We start from the raw sequence: 16,570 nt of genomic DNA, 5'->3' as shown, positions 1-16,570 counted from the left end.
GTATTTCAGTTTGTTCTAAAAGTTTATTATTAACTTCTTTACTTTACAGAAGTGTCTTGAATTTGAAGATACGGCATTCAGAAATACCCTGACTTCTGCTAACTGAATATGAACACAGGCCTCTTTCCACTTATCTGCAGATCTTGAGGAGTCTTTGCCAAATCAGTAACAAAACCAGAAACTTAATCCTGGCCATCTACTTTTATTTATACTGCAAAAAAATCTACATTTGAATCAGTTAGTTTATATCAGTAGTTATTATAACCTGAGAAGTAATTACAATTTTAAGATATGTATCAAAACATTTACATATGGAATGACAAACTATAATTTCAGAAGACACTATATTAGACAAAGAGCTTGAACACAGTTACAAAGAAGAATACATTAAACAATACCACTAGGAAAGTCTCTTCAAGAATGAAAATAAAAAATAACCAATTTATAAAATAAGAACTTTCTGCTGGAAGTCTATATTCTTCTTCTTTGTTTTCGTGGATGATTTTTAAGCACATCTTCTGGTTTGTCTTCTGAAGGCTTTGGCAAGGGTAAGATTACCTAATTAGGGGGAAAAAGAAAACCACCAAAACTTAATTATTGTGCAAGAGTAAAAAAACTACTAAAGGAGGCAGTTCAATCCTGAACATTATTTTTAAGGGAATTCACCAAGTTTAAGGTACAACCAGGCACAGAACAAAGTTTGGTCTAAATATTGATGGGAGTAAAATTTCTAAAGAATTCCATAAAAAGAATGTTGAGAGGAAAAAATTTAGTGTATGGTCTAATAATCATTTTTAGCTTTAAACGTATTTTAGGTACAGAAATATATTTTGATATGTAATTTGAAACTCTTTAATATATTATAGATTTAGAGACTTGGCCAACTGACTGGAAGAGATCTATATTTGTTCCCATTCCAAAGAAGGGTGACCCAACAGTGTGGAAACTATCGAACGATATCATTGATATCACACGCAAGCAAGATTCTACTGAAGATTATCCAAAAACGACTGGAACAGCACATCAACAGAGACCTGCCAGAAGTCCAGGCTGGGTTTAGAGGGGGTTGTGGTACTAGGGATAGTGTAGCTGATGTCAGATGGATCTTAGCTGAAAGCAGGGAATACCAGAATAAGTTCTGTGTTTCATTGATTATGCAAAGGTGTTTGTGTGCACCGTAACAAACTGTGGCTGACTCTGAGAAGAATGGGAATCCCAGAACATTTGATTGTACTAATATGAAAACTATACTTGGACCAAGAGGTAATCATCAGAACAGAGCAAGGAAACACTGCACGGTTCAAAATTGGGAAAGGTGTATGCCAGGGATGTGTCCTATCTCCATACCTTTTCAACCTGTATGCAGAACAGATTATCCGAGAGGCTGGGCTCTATGATAAGAAGTGTGGCGTCAGGATTGGTGGAAGATCTATTAATAATCTGCATTATGGAGATGACACAACCCTGCTTGCTGAAACTGAGGAGGACCTGAAATGCTTGCTGCAGAGGGTCAAGGACTGCAGCCTTCAGTATGGATTGAGGCTCAATGTCAAGAAGACAAAGATTCTCACCATTGGATGAACTGGCAGCCTCAGGATTGATGGTGAAGAGACTGAGATTTTTAACAACTTTAGTCTACTTGGCTCTATGGTTAACACTCTTGGCACCAGTAGCCAGGAAATCAAAAAACATATTGCGATGGGAAAGGCTGCTGTTAGGGACCTCTCCAGGGTACTGAAGAGCAATGGTGTCACTCTGGAGACTAAGGTGTGTCTGATACAGGCTATGGTCTTTGCAATCACTTGTTATGCATCAGAGAGCTGGACAATGACTAAGGAGGATAGAAGGAGAATTGATGCCTTTGAGCTGCTGTGCTGGAGAAGAGTACTGAATGTACCATGGACTGCCAAGAAAACAGATTCATCCTGGAGAGGGTTAAACTAGGCTACTCCTTGGAGGCAAGGATTCTGAGGCTTCGTTTGACATACTTTGGACATGTTGTAAGGAGGGACAGATCCTTGGAGAGGGACATCATGCTTGGGAGGGTGGAGGGATGGTACAGAATGGGAAGACCCTTTATGAGGTGGATTGATTCAGTGACTGGGATAATCGGGATGGGTGTGTCAGAGGCAGTGAGATTGGCACAGGATAGAGCATGGTTTAGGGCTGTTGTACATAGGGTCGCTATGAGTCGCAAACGACTTGACGGCACAGAGACATAATGATCTGAGAATAAGTTTTGAAGAACTGAATAGGAAACAGTTTACTCTTTTTCACTTTTTTAAGGAAAATATGAAACACAAAACACATCAACAGAGAAAAGAGTGTATACAATAAGTTAAAGTGAAGTCTTCACTTAAAATGGGGAATGGGAGTAAACTGTGTTCAGTATTTCTCTTCACCTTGTTCTCCATTTTGACCTTACACATTTCACTCTGGCTAAGGTAGTTTTAGGCTTCACTTCAAGAATATATGAAGAAATACTAACTAAAAAATGAAAGAAGACTTAAGCACAGAAATTATAATCATGAATTCTTATTGTAATAAAACAAACTCTCATCCTTAATAATTACCAGATAAAAACTTATTTAAAAAGTGAAGATAACCTTTTCCCTTTGCTCTCAATTCCAACTCAAAGCAACACTGTTAGGACAAAGTGGAAGTGAGTTTCCAAGGTTGTAATCTTCACTGGAGCAGAGCTGTTGGTGAATCTGAACCACCAAACTTCTGATGACACACCTAGTGCTTTAACCAACCACTGTGCCATCAGGGTTTCTGTTCAACTGCCTTCCAGAAACCAAATCAAACAATGTGGAGTCAATTCTTACTCAAAGCTACCCTTTATCAGGTTTCAGTCTAAAAATCTCAATAGACGGTGGTACCTTTAAGTTGTGGTGTTGGAGAAGAGTGGTAAATATCCCATGGACTGCCAAGAGAAGTTATGCCTTGGAGACAATAAAACCAAAGTGCTCCTTGGAAGAAAGGATTACAAAGCTTTGTCTTACATACTCTGGGCATGTTGCTCAGACAGGCTATTCCTTGGAAAGGGGTATCATATTTGAAAAGGTGGAAAATCAGCAACAAGATGGACTTACACAGCACGGCAGTAATGGATTCAAATGTGTTAGAAATGAGGAGGGCACAGGATAGGATAGGGTTATGGTCTATTGTTCACAGGCTTGCTATGAGTTGTACTCAACTTTAAGGCATGTTAACAATATTTAGTAATGGTTAAGAAATCAAAAGATGTGTTGCATTGGGAAAATCTGCTGTTAAGGACTTTACCAGTGTAATACAAAGTAATAATACCAGTTTAAAAACTAAGATGTGCCTGATTCAAGTCATCACTATGGAACAGGAAGGCTGGTCTTTATGAGGAGGAATATGGCATCAGAATTGGGGGAAGACTCATCAACAACTTGTCTTATCCAGATGACACAACTTTGCTTGCCGAAACTGAGGAGGATCTGAGACGCCTGCTGTAGAAGGCCAAAGACTGCACTCTTCAAATTGGATTAAAGCTCAACATCAAGAAGACAAAGATTCTCACCACGAGCCAATTGGCAGCACCGTGATAGATGAAGAAGAGATTGAGATTGTTAACAATTTCAGCTTGCTCAGGTCTACAATCAACAGTTTTGGCACTAGCAGCCAAGAAATTAAAAGATGAACTGGATTAGAAAGTCTACCTCTCCAGGTACTGGAGAGCAAAGATGTCAGCCTAGAGACTAAGGTGTGCCTGATTTAGGCCACAGTCTTCCCAATTATTTGCTATGCATTAGAGAGCGAGACAATGACTAAGAATGACAGAAAAAAAACTGATGCCTTTGAGTTGTGGTGCTAGAGAAGAGTACTGAACTACTATGGACTGCAATAGAACAAACATGTTTGTCCTAGAAAGGGTGAAACCAAGTTGCTCCTTACAGGCAAGGAATCTGAAGCTCTGTCTCACATACTCTGGGCATGTTCCCAGAAGGGCCAAGTCCTTGGAGAAGAACACTGTGCTTGAAAGTGTGGAAGGACAACACTGGAAAGGAAGACTCTGGATGAGATGGGTTGACACAGTGACTGGAGTATTTTTGGGCAGGTGTGTTAGAGACAGGTTGGCTCAGCATAGGGCAGGGTTCAGAACTGTTGTGCATACAGGTGACTGACAGCACATAATGACAACAAAATGCATCTGAAAGTTTAAAGATGACATTTTTAAAGATGACAGAAGAATCAATGCCTTTGGGTTGTGGTGCTGGAGAATAATACTGAATCTACCATGAACTGCCAAAAGAACAAATAAGTGTCCTTGGAGACATAGATAGTAAAACTCTCACATACTTCTGGCATATTAAGGAGGGGCCAGTCCCTGGAGAAGGCCATAAGGCTTGGAAAGGTGGAGTGAATATAAGACAGGAAGACCCTGCACAAGATTGGGCTGACAAAGCCACAGTAACAATGAGCTCAAGTGTGTCAGAGATAGTGAGGTTGGCTCAAGTTAGGACAGGATTCAGGGCCACTGTCCATAGAGTTGCTATGAGTTGTAGTTTACCTGACTGTACATAACATTTCAGAAAGACTTATAGCTGACCCTCCAGAAGGCTTTCAGAGGCTGTAAATCACCTCTCAGGAAATAGCTCTGGTGGATTCAAAACACTCGCCTTTGGGTTATCAGAGCAACTCCTTATCCACTAGAATACCAAAGGTGCCCTGACAAAACCACAGTTCGCACAAATGATTTTCCAGTTACTTGACTTAAACCCAAATCATCTCTCAAGATAGTTTTTTAAAAATGCCCTTACTTTATTCACTGTTGGTGAGAGTGTAAAATGGTACAGCAACTATGGAAGGCAGTATGGTCCTTTCTCAAAAAGTTCAAATAGAGATACCATTTGACCCAGCAATTCCTCTACTGGGAATACACCCTAAAGAAACCATAACCGCCACCCAAGCAGATATATGCACACCCATGTTTAGCGCAGCTTTGTCACAATATCAAAGAGGTGGAAACAGCCCAGATGCCCATAAACAAACAAATGGAATACTATGCTGCATTGGAAAACAAGGAACTCATGAAATATTATATAAAATGGGTGACCCTGGAGGACATTATGCTGACTGAAAAATCTTGGTCACAAAAAGACAAATACTGCATAGTGCCATGGTTATAAAAGAGGACTGACATAGAGGTTGGGGGGAGGCTGAGAAAGAGGGGAATAAATAATGTATACTGCATTGAAACAGATAAGGGAGATTATTGTTTAAAAATGATATGTGATTAGGTATTATTGTCATGAGAGGAGTCCATAATGAAGGCAGCACAGTGGAGTGGACTTGTGGGAAGGGATTGTAAAACAATTAAAAGAATTTTTCTTTTACTTTTCAAAGAGAAGAGTGAATTGGGGGAGAGGGGAGGGCAGGGAGAAAAGTGCAACAATGAATGAACGGAAATTCAAAGTGTCTGTAAGCCTTCATTAAAATGAAATTTTTTTAAAAAAATGTCCTTACCTCTTTAAGTTTATTCCGAATTAAATCTGCTGTTGTATTCAGTGAGTCATCCTGCATATCTACTTTAGGTATGTCTGGTAACTGAGGCCCAATCAGAACTTCATCACTGCTGCTTGTTTTAAGAAGAGTTCCAAGTTTATAATCGTCTTCTCTTCTTCTTTTCCGCTCTTGCAGCTGTGTTGTTCTAGGCATGAATCTGTCGACTGCTTCTGTGGTAAGAAGCTTTTGTGCACCTGAAAAGGTCCCTGCATTTTTAAAAGTTTTCACGTGTTCTCTCTGCAAAGAGTTAAAGCAGTTATAATGCTCTGTTTCATCATGGTTTCTACCATCCTGAGAGGAGTTTGATGCTCTGTCCATACAATTTCCTGATGAACATGTACACTGTGAATAACAATATAATGGCAATTCACGCGAATGAGGATTCGAGCTCCTGGAAGGATTCAACGGCGCCCAGAGTGCAGGTGTCTCCGAGTGGAAGTCCTGTCTAAAATCCTTTGTGTCTTTATGAGCGGTTATCACTTTCGTCCTTTTCATGTATTGGTCTTTTAAATTACCATTTAAAAGAGGAAGGAAACAGAAATGATTGAATTATTATTTTCATCTTTCAGAAATACATATATTTAAAAACAAATATTTATCCTTTAAAATTAATGCTAGCAATTGCAATTCTAAGCATTTATTTCCTAGGCAGGCTAGTTTTCTTAGCTTTGAAAACTAAGAAAGACAAGAAGGGATATAGTGCCAAGTTTCACTCACCCTCTCCTGTCTAATTAGCTTTCCATTGGTCTAATTTCCACCTCCCATAAGTAATCATTTCCTAGCTTCTTTTTCATTTGGCCAGTTTTCTTTTCCCATCCATCCCAATTTCTTTTAACTCATGTTGTAACTAATGTGTGATACTTATTTCTTGCACCACAGCTTTTCTGACTTAGCTAAACTTCTAATACTGGAGATTTTCTACAACATTACATAGAATTCTGTGTTAAAAAAAACACACCAAAAAACAACACACCAAAACAAAATCAGCTTCAGAGTATTTTATTTTATGGATGTATCAAGCTGCTGAAGTCAATATCTTTGTTTTTACACAAGACAGTATCTTGGGTGCACTTCCAGGGTCTGCAGAGATGTCTGTCTAGGTCTTTCCTCTAACTGCACCACCAAAGAAGCATGGTAAAGATGTATTAAGGAGGAAATAAGATTGACTGTGTCTTGGTAAATGTTGACAAGATCAAAATGTGTGTGGTACATTATCCCAGTCTTTTTACTTTTGTATGTTTTAAAATTTTCACAAGTGTTTGTGGGTTTGTTTTTTTTTTTTAAAAAAGTCTTCAAGGATACAAACAAAAAACTATGTAAATTTTGGAATGCTGCAGATGAGAGCTTAACTGACATGTCCAAGGTCAAACTCATAGTTAAAATATAAAGATTCTATCATGCTACCACTCAAAGTTGGAGCAACACTGAGACCAACAGGGAGTTTAGCAGCATGTAGTTTGAAGGGTTTATTAGTCAAAAGGACTTTTCTAGGGAGCTCTGGTGGCAAGAAGCTGCACTGCAATCCTGAAGGCAAGTGGTTCAAATCCACTAGATGCTCCCCTGGAGGAGGGGCAATCTCCTCCCATGCCAGTTGGATCTGATTTGACGGTACACAACAAGAAGGGGGAAAAAAGCTTTTCTAGCCAATGCCTTTGACATGTGGATGGATGGGAATATATGACTAGAGTGTGTTAGCCTATCCACAAGCAGACTGGCTAGTCTTGCCACTAAACTGAGCAGATTCCGTTGCAGATTTTGAGAATGTCACTACCAACAAAGCAGCAGAGAATGCAGTATGTGACCTTCAGAATCAGAGATCCTTAAGCCAGCCAGTCCTATAGGAGAGCAGCACTGGCAGCAGCTGCACAGGGAACCAGAGAGTTGACCTTGAGGCTGTTACCCCATGAAACCAGAGCTAGATGCCTCCACCCAAGTTTGCTGGATGGCTTGAGGGGTGGGGGTGAGGAGATGCCATAATTGGCAGGACTAAGCACTTTGTAACATTTGCTTAAAGCTGTGAGGCTCAAGGTTTAAGAGCCTGTGAGAATACTTCAGAAGCTGTCCTGCTTGAGAAATTGTATCCTGTTAACTTTCCTAATAAACCTCTTAATTGTGAATATAATTGTGCATGCTCACTGAGCTATTTCAACGGATTTTTGGACCCAGCAGAGCAAGAAGTTGGAATTAGCAGAAAGATGTTCAGGAGGGTGGGTGACATGTCTGAGTTCATGAGAACTGGTTTTGTGCTGTGGATGATGAGGGCAGTTGCCCCTTGTGGAGTTAGTAGAGGCCAGATAAAGCTGTTCTACCAAGTGTTTCTTAAACACAAAATATTCACTCTTTGGGTCCTTAAATATGTTGTCTGGCTCACCTTCTCATATCTTTCTTATTCCTTCTAATTAACACTCTACTTATTAAAAACTCAGCCACTTCATATATCTAATTGAAAGACTTCCACAAACCAACATTTTTCTCCTTTCTCAGCCCACTGTGATCATTAACTTGTTTTCCCTTTCATTAGACTGGGGACGTGTGGTATCATACCAAGAAGAGTTACACATAGGAGCACTAATAACAGACTTTCCATACCTTTACTTTTAGTAGTTCCTGCAATATATGTCCTTCTCCCTTGTAATTTTTTCCTAGTTTCTTCAACTGTCTCAAATTCCGGAGCATAGCACACATGAAGCAATCCACCAAAGAAACTCTGTTCATCCATTTTTCTCTTGGCTATCCTAAACAGACACAGCATCACATGGTGTTATGAATCAAAATTTATTTAGGATGAAGGTGAACTATCATACAATAGGTTTATCTAAAGAGCAGAGTGCATGTTATCTCCTCTGGTTTGAAAATTAAGATGTGCTGTGTGTGAGTAAAGCAGACTGGAAACACGTACTGAAGATCAAAGACATCTGGATTATACAGCCTTCAACATGGTATATAACTCAACATCAAGAGAAAAAAGATCTTTATCACTGCACCAAAAAGACATCAGGACAGAGTAACGACTGAATCTGTCAATGATTTCATTTCACTCCACAATCAACATCCATGGTAGCCACAATCAAGAAACTAAAAGATGTGTTGTGCTGGGAAAACCTGATGTCAAGTGCTAAAGAGTAACATTGTCAGTTAAAAGGTAAAGGTGCATCCATAAAAAACCCACAAAATTTAACAAAAAATACCCAAAATAAGAGCAAAACCAAGAAAAGATAAAGGTGTGCTTGATTCAAGCCAGAGCACTTTCAACTGCTTCCTATGCACCTGAAAGTTGGACAAAGAATGAAAAGAGCACAGAACTGATGCCTTTGAATTGTCATGGTGGCAGAGTACTGAATATCCTATGGGCTGCCAGACGAAGTGCAGACAGGATGTTGATTAGAGGCAAGGTTAGTCTCATGTACTTTGGGTATCCTGTCCAGATGGCCCAGTCATTGGAAAAAGTTATCACGCTGGGGAAGTGGAGGGTAGAGAAAGAAAGGAAGACCCTCAACTAGACAGAATGACGTAGAAACTGTAACAATAGGTTCTACCATAGCTACGATTATGAAGATTGCCCAGAACCAAAGTTCAGATCTGTTGTTCTTAGGGTCACTAGGAGTTGGAGTCAAAGTTAACTCAAGGGCAAATAACAGCTTGCAGGTAAAGGAGCTCTGGTGGTGGTAGTGGCTTATATGTTGATAACATAAATGTTGATGGTTCAAATCTGCTAGCTGCACCTCAGATGGGCATTCTCCTCCTATAAAGATTTATAGCCTTAGAAACTTGCTAGAGAGTTGCTGTAAGTCAGAATTAGAAACCTGATAGCTGTAGGTTTTAGTATCAATGTAGTGATCCAAGATTACAGAATAAATCTTGGAGAGAGAAAAAAATGGCTTTTTTTCTGTGTTAAGCTATGAGTCCTTGAGAGTTAATTCACACACAGCCTAGCCTTTTCAGCATAATATGTTCTATAATAGGACTCATACATTAAAACAAAACCAAACCAAACACAAAGTATTGTAATACTACAAAACATAAAAGTTATATAATAAAGTACTCGGCCTGTATCTAGGTATAATGATAACAAATAGTTACGGACAGTTTACCATGTGCCAGAGAGTATCTTCAAAGTTTCACTTGTATTTATATCTCTAAATAACTCTATGGTTAATCGAAGGCACAGGGAGATTATATTACATGGCCAAGGGCACACGTTAGTTTGGTGGAGCGAGGATTCAAACCTAATGGAAATCCTACTACACTGAATGTTGTAGAATGTGCACAAGCTCTAGAAAATAGCACATAGGAATTAGCAAGATAGTGGGGAACTGAGATGAACATAGGATCCTACAGAATGAAGTGTTTTTTTATGATAGACTCAGTACTACATGTGGTACAGAAGGGGGGGGAGCATTCTTTTCATGAGGGAAGCATGGTTCTTGGAACTTATTATTGCCAGAATAACAATCAACAGATAGTTCAGCCTTCCTGGCGTAGAGAGCTGGCATTATGGTAGGCTAGAGAAGAGAGAGTCAATTCATGTAGGACCATAACAATAGGAATTAATGTTACCACATTCAATATAGGAGGCACTAGGGTAAATCGTTTTCCTTACATCCTAACATAGCCTCAAGAGATTTACCAAATGGATTTTAACAGAAATGGGAAATCAACTTAAAGAAGTTAAATAACTTGTCCAAAGTCATGAAAGCAGTAAGCACCAGAACTGGAAATTTACTTCACACATGGTTTCTCATCTACATGGTAAAAAATGTTAAGCACGGACTGACATGATGAGAGCAGTGTATTCATTCGTATGGCTAACCTTTAAAAGTGGACACAAATAAATGCTCACGTACTAGCCAACAGGTTGGTGGTTCAAAATCTAACTTGGAAGACAGGCCTGGACATCTGCTTCTGAAAAGTCACAGCCTTGAAAACCCTACTGAGCATTTCTACTCGTCATACATGGGGTCTCCGTGAGTTGGAATGAACTCAATGGCAATTATCAGTCACCACCATGACTAACTTAAAGAAGACTGGAAAAAAAACTTAAAAGGACAGGTTAGTTCAAGTAAGAATAGAAGACACCTGAGGCCAGAGTGGCAGCAACGGGAATGGTGGAATGAGCCACAGCATAACTTGCATATTACCTTGCACTCTGTAAATGCAGAAATTTAATAAGATAAACTTCTGTAAAGTCTTCTGCTGGATATTCATCTAGAGCATTATATTGTTCAATTGTACCGTATAAAGCAAATCGTTCTACCAGTTCTTTCATTGCTCCCACAGCAGGAACTCCTTGTATTAATAAATACTGAGATTCCAAATTGATTGTATATACCTAGAAGAAATGCAAATTCATCAAACGTTATTTCACGGTAAGTCTAGGATAAATACATCCTTTTACCAGGGTGTGGGGGGGTGTCTCAGTCCCATATCCGCATTTATCATGTCCTTATTTTTAAGAAAAAGCTTTTCTTGGAAATTGCAGAAAACAAAGAATGAACTCCCCCCCCCCACTCCCTCTGCATAAACAACTCATCCTCTAGTATCACTCATTAAACTCGTTTAGTTGACACTGTATCCAGACATCAGATTAGCAATAGTTTAGGTTTCTGGGGAAAGTCACTCAAGGAATATTTACAGGCCACTTACCGTGTACCAAACACTGCTTTAAGCACGGACAATATAAGGAATAAGACAAAGCAAGCCCTGTACGCACGGAGGTAGTAACTTAGTGGCTGGCTGAAGGTGAGCTAAAGGTAACTTCTACGGACCCCTGGTGGCCTCATCCTTATTTTTTTTTTCTATAATTATATTTTATTAATTTTCATAAACATTTACTGAGATTTTGGGCTTCCCCTCATTCATTGTTGCACTATTCTCTCTACCCTCCTCCCAGTTTGTTCTTGTCCAAATGCCACAGTGCTTGTCAAAGCCAGTTCTGATTAATCTTCTTTGTCAGTGTATCCTTTGCCATTCCCTATCACTCCTCCCTGAGAGAGACTTCACCCTGAGTCATAAGGAAAAGGGGATGGCGTATTCTCTTAGCTACTTCCTGCTGAAAAGGGACGCTGTGGGTTTCAGGGTGAAGATCTCTCACTACTCTAACCAAAGTGGACCTGTCTAAGGGTTTGAATCCACCAGCGGATCCCTGGGAGCAGGACCGGCAAGCTCTTTCTGTGCCACTTACAGCCTTAGAAACCTGTTGGGAGGGTCAGCGACCACACGGTTCCTATTCGATGGCAGTAAGACAGAAAGAAGATCTTTGGTTTCTGCCTCTCGGTTATTCACACTTCAGTCCGTTGAGGAAAGGGGCCAACAAGAGCTTCCCTTGCCAAGCCTCTATTTACGTGTGATGGAAAGATTAAGAAACACACATCAAGCAAGACAACGAATGGAACCAATATTACTTTACCTTGACAGCGCGAGGCCGTCGCCCCTCCCGATACTTGGCACGCGTGTCACAGACAGCCTTCTGAACATGATGCTCGAAAAAGGACCCAACTTCTCCCCCGCTCGACGCCATGATGCTAATTTGGCTCTCTCAGAAAGAACAACATCCGCCTTCCTGCATTCTCTTTTATCCAATAAGAAAGCGAGCCACCTAAAACCGTGCCCGGATTGGGCAGAGAATCGATCACGTCAGCCATCGTTTCCTGTGAGAGAGGTTACGGCGAAGGAAGTGCTGCCCCCTGGTGGAGCGACGAAGACCCCGGGTGGGTAACTATCTCTGCTTGTCGGTCCCACAAGAGGCGCGCTGCGAGATGCGCCGCGGGAGAAGGGGCGGGGCCGATCGATCTTCTCTGGGTCCGAACGATCTGCTCGGGGTCCGACTCCCTGGCCTGTCCCGATCTGGGGAGGCTACGACTCTTTGACGGCCAGTGAGCTTCGTTCGCCAGCGATGTGGGGCAGCGATCGCCTGGCAGCTACTGGGGGAGACGGGGTGGCGGTGACACTGGCCTTCACCAATGCTCGCGACTGCTTCCTTCACCTGCCTCAGCGGCTTGTGTCCCAACTGCACCTGCTGCAGGTAACGCGCAGGCCCAGGGACGCCGGGACTGTAGCTTGGGATCTGGGGTGACCTAGGCCTTTTAGGGACGTGACTGCCGTTCTGGCTTCCCTCGCAGCCAGATTGAACGAGGCACTGACCTTCCCGGCCCTGTTGGCCCGTGTAGCGAGCGATCTGATTGATGCCTCCTACGGGGCTGGGGCGGTCTAGGCATTCCATGCATCCTCCATCGTGTTTATTGCAGCTCCTAGCCTTTATATTAGCTTATTTTTTTATTCTAAGTCTTCTCATTAAGTGAAACTGGACTTTAAAAAATCCTAATAGTTTACCTCTGCATTCATATAGTGCCCTCATTCTAAGTTGGGATAGTTCCCCTGCTAGACATTTCCCGGGGTCTGCTTTGCTGCTTTTGAGATTAGGGAGAGAGACCCGGGAGAACCTGGACTGTGATGACCGGAGCGCCTCTTTGGAGCAGAAGGGTTGAGGGAAGTGATGGTTCTTCCAGCGCCACTGTGTGCCAGGAACATGCAGCGGAATTCGGGGTACTTGAAAATACTTAGGATTACTTAGACCTCCGAATGTTGTGCTGTTTCTCAGGTCCAACATCAGGAGAGATAAAACACCTGTATTTTCATAATTAAAAAGAGAAGCATCTGGTCTCACAAAATATGAATATTGCTTATGGAACAACAGGGTGCATGATATCCACTTTAGCTAGTTCATACAAGAAATAGTTTATGAGTTTGCAGTCATTTCAAGTATGCCACTATTTCACTTTACAGCCCTGTAACTAGTCTCCTAATTTCTTCCCCCCTAACAAATTCAAAATACTTTTGTTAATTATTTTTTACCATAAAGTAGGCAATCTTTTGGGAACACCATCATAATAATACAAGCGTGTAAGTTTCACCTAGGTTTGAGAGTTGGACATGATGATAAGCTTTTTTTTTATGATAAGCTTTTTAAATGCTGGGATAAGTGTGATAATGGAATTAACTTCTAAAGAACTTTTTGTGTATGTAGATGTCAGTGAATAATCTTTTATCAATAATAAATAATAGTAAATTGTTTATGTGAATTTCAGAAAAGCTTGTAAAAACTTTTAAAACCTTTTCTTTTTATTTCTTATTTCTTAAATGAATAGAATCAAGCTATAGAAGTAGCCTGGGGTCACCAGCCTGCATTCTTCAGTTGGGTAGAAGGCAGACATTTTAGTGAACAAGGTGAAAATGTTGCTGAAATTAACAGACAAGTTGGTCAGAAACTTGGACTTTCAAATGGGGGACAGGTAAGCAAGAAATGTGGTGACACTGAGTACTTTCTAATATAGTATATTGTTTACATGTGCTATTGAATCTATTCCAATATTTTGTACTCTTCAGAGGTCTCCTGAATGGCACTGCTCCCATTAGGGCTTTTTAGGTTTTTATGAGAACAGATTGAAAGGGTGACTGGTAGCTTCAAACCTCTGGCCTTTCAGTTAATTAATACTTGAGTATTTAACTATTATACTATCAGGCCTCTTTGTCTTAAGAGTACAGCAATGGAAATAAGTTCAGATTTCTTTTCTTAGGAGCTGAGAAGACACCTAATTAGTATGCTACTATAATGAATAAGGGCGATAGAAGATAAATCAATGCATTTGGAGAAGAGACTTGAATATACCGTGGACTGCCAAGAGAACAAATAGGACTGACCTGGAGAGGATGAAAACAGCCTGCTCCTTGGAGGCAAGGATTTTGAAGCTCCTTCTCACATGGTTTGGGCATGGTTCTGGGAGGGATCAGTCCTAGGAGAAGTACATCATACTTGAAAGGGTAGAGGGACAGCGCAAGAGAGGAAGACCCCGGATGAGATGGATTGACTCAGTGACTAGGGTAATGGGGGAAGGTATGTCAGAGACAGTGAAACGGGTACAGGACAGGGAATGTGTCAGAACTGCTGTACATAAGGTCACTATGAGTTGCAGGCAGTTCTATGGCACATCCCAGCGACAACATAACCAGTCCAGTATTTTCAAGTTAACTGTGGAATGGCATCATTTTTTTGTTATTGTTGTTAGGTGCCATCAAGTTGTCTGCAACTCACAGTGGCCCTAAAAACAACAGACCTGAACCTTGTCTTGTGCCATCTTCACCATCTGATATACTTAAACTGCTTGTTACAGTCAGTGTGGCAGTCTCTCTTGTTGAGGGGCTTCCTCTTGTTTGCTGACCTTCTCAGCACAATGTATTTATCTAAGGACAGATTCAGATTGATTGTTCTTAAAACAAAGAAGGAAGTTGTTGCTGTTGACTGTGACTCATCCTGAGCCAATCTCACTATACCTGACACACCTACCCCCATCACTCCAATTACTGTGTCAATCCATCTCATCTGGGGTCCTCCTCTCCCGCATGGTCCCTCCAACCTTCCAAGCATGATGTCTTTCTCCCAGGACTGGTCCTTTCTGACAACATGCCCAAAGTATGTGAGACGAGCTTCAAAATTCTTAATTCCCGGAAGCATCCTGGTTTCACCCTTCAGGTTTCATCTGTTTGTTCTCTTAGCAATCCATGTATGCTAAATGCTCTTCTCCAGCACCACAGTTCAAAGGGATTGATTCTTCTGTCACCCTTAGTCATTGTCCGGCTCTCTGATGCATAGCAAGGAAGTGCAGAGATGCTTGCCTGGATCAGGTGCACCTTAGTCTTCAGCACTCTGGAGAGGTCCCTGACAGCAGATTTTCCCATTGCAATTTGTCTTTTGATTTCCTGACTGGTGGTGCCAAGAGTGTTGATTGTGGAGCCGAGAAAACTGAACTTGTTAACAATCTCAATCTCTTCTCCATCTGCCATGGTGCTGCCAGTTGGCCCAGTGGTGAGAATCTTTGTTTTCTTGATATTGGGCTTTAAGCCACATTGAAGACTGCAGAGGGATATTTGTTTATTTATTTTTAAGTGTGTAGGATTATGCTTTCAAACAATTTGCCTCCAGTCTCTCTTTCCATGGTATTTTTCACTGTTCTAGAGCCATTGTATGTCAGTGTTATAAAACTAGTACATTGTCTAGCCAAAATAAAGAGAGTGTGTACTAAATCAGGGGGGTATATTTGTGCTATAGATGCTTAACTCCTGAGAGGTGACCATTTGAAATACTAGAGATACCTCAGAAGAAAGGCCTGGTGACCTGTGTCCAGTGGCCAGAGTCCTGAGACCCCCACGGGTGCTCTGACCTGGGGTGCTGTCACGAGTCACAATTGACTCAAGTGGCATCTGTTAGTTTTTGTTTTATACTGATGTGCACTTCATGATTCATAGACAATTTCACTTCTTATAAAATTTTATTTTCAGGATTATTTTTAACTATTTTAACAACATGTGCTAAGATGTATTTTCTTTTATAAATAGCTATGAAGTAATATTTCCAAATACAATGCCATCCTGCCTCAGAATAAGTGCTCACTATCAGTCACATGAAGGTAGAGTTATACATCTGTGTTAATTGTGATTAATATGTAGGAACAAATCATTTGCTCTTTTCGTAATCTCAAGAGTAGATATATATTGAATTACTTACCTAATAAGAGAATTTTGTCTTTTCTAGAGATACAAAAAAGCCCTTTTGAAAGATAGTCTTAAGTTTTTTCTTTTTTCCAGGTGTTTCTCAAGCCATGTTCACATGTGATGTCTTGCCAGCAAGTTGAGGTGGAGCCCTTGTCAGCAGATGATTGGGAAATACTGGTAAAAACCAAAACAACAAAAGTATCATATTTGACTACTTCAAAATATAAATGTCCTTAGATTTCCTTTGTCCAAGCGTCACTGTGTGTGCTGAGTTGGTTTAAGATGTGAGCATAAATGGAGATTGCCTTACGATGCAGAGAATGGGGGCAAGATAAAGTGAGTTCAGCTTCTTGTCTTTTGATTCTAGGAGCTACATGCTGCTTCTCTTGAACAACATCTTCTAGATCAAATTCGAATTGTATTTCCAAAGGCCATTTTCCCCATTTGGGTCGATCAACAGACTTACATTTTTATCCAAATTGGTAGGTAT

At 40.7% G+C, this 16,570-nt stretch overlaps 2 protein-coding genes across 3 annotated transcripts in view; one reads left to right on the top strand and one right to left on the bottom strand.

Moving 5' to 3' along the window:
- Positions 1-471: 471 nt before the first annotated feature.
- RBM48 (RNA binding motif protein 48) lies at positions 472-12,058 on the bottom strand. The gene is made up of 5 exons (XM_006891468.1): positions 11,942-12,058; positions 10,674-10,864; positions 8,125-8,270; positions 5,497-6,038; positions 472-558 (listed from the first exon to the last, which is right to left on the bottom strand). Exons 1-5 carry the CDS (start codon positions 12,050-12,052, stop codon positions 472-474), a joined length of 1,077 nt encoding a protein of 358 aa, XP_006891530.1. The 5' UTR covers positions 12,053-12,058.
- Positions 12,059-12,427: 369 nt separating this feature from the next.
- The window catches only part of PEX1 (peroxisomal biogenesis factor 1), a 34,491-nt gene continuing 30,348 nt past the window's right edge, over positions 12,428-16,570 (top strand). For both annotated transcript variants that reach the window (XM_006891467.1, XM_006891466.1), the window contains exons 1-4: positions 12,428-12,556; positions 13,680-13,823; positions 16,174-16,257; positions 16,448-16,562. In XM_006891467.1, coding sequence (XP_006891529.1) covers positions 12,428-12,556; positions 13,680-13,823; positions 16,174-16,257; positions 16,448-16,562 — 472 coding nt within the window. The remainder of the gene's footprint in view (positions 12,557-13,679; positions 13,824-16,173; positions 16,258-16,447; positions 16,563-16,570) is intronic.

This window comes from Elephantulus edwardii, unplaced genomic scaffold (assembly GCF_000299155.1).
Source record: "Elephantulus edwardii isolate Elephantulus edwardi_28Jun2011 unplaced genomic scaffold, EleEdw1.0 scaffold00098, whole genome shotgun sequence".
Classification (NCBI taxonomy): Eukaryota; Metazoa; Chordata; class Mammalia; order Macroscelidea; family Macroscelididae; genus Elephantulus; species Elephantulus edwardii.
This window is presented reverse-complemented; position numbering and strand designations above follow the sequence as displayed.

What these genes read in the sequence shown, in the direction of transcription:
- RBM48 (XM_006891468.1), bottom strand. Translation starts at nt 12,052, where the DNA reads ATGGCGTCGAGCGGGGGAGAAGTTGGGTCCTTTTTCGAGCATCATGTT. An exon ending in GACGGCCTCGCGCTGTCAAG is followed by an intron (nt 10,865 to 11,941) that starts GTAAAGTAATAT and finishes CATTTCTTCTAG; the next exon opens with GTATATACAATCAATTTGGA. An exon ending in AGGAACTACTAAAAGTAAAG is followed by an intron (nt 6,039 to 8,124) that starts GTATGGAAAGTC and finishes GTAATTTAAAAG; the next exon opens with ACCAATACATGAAAAGGACG.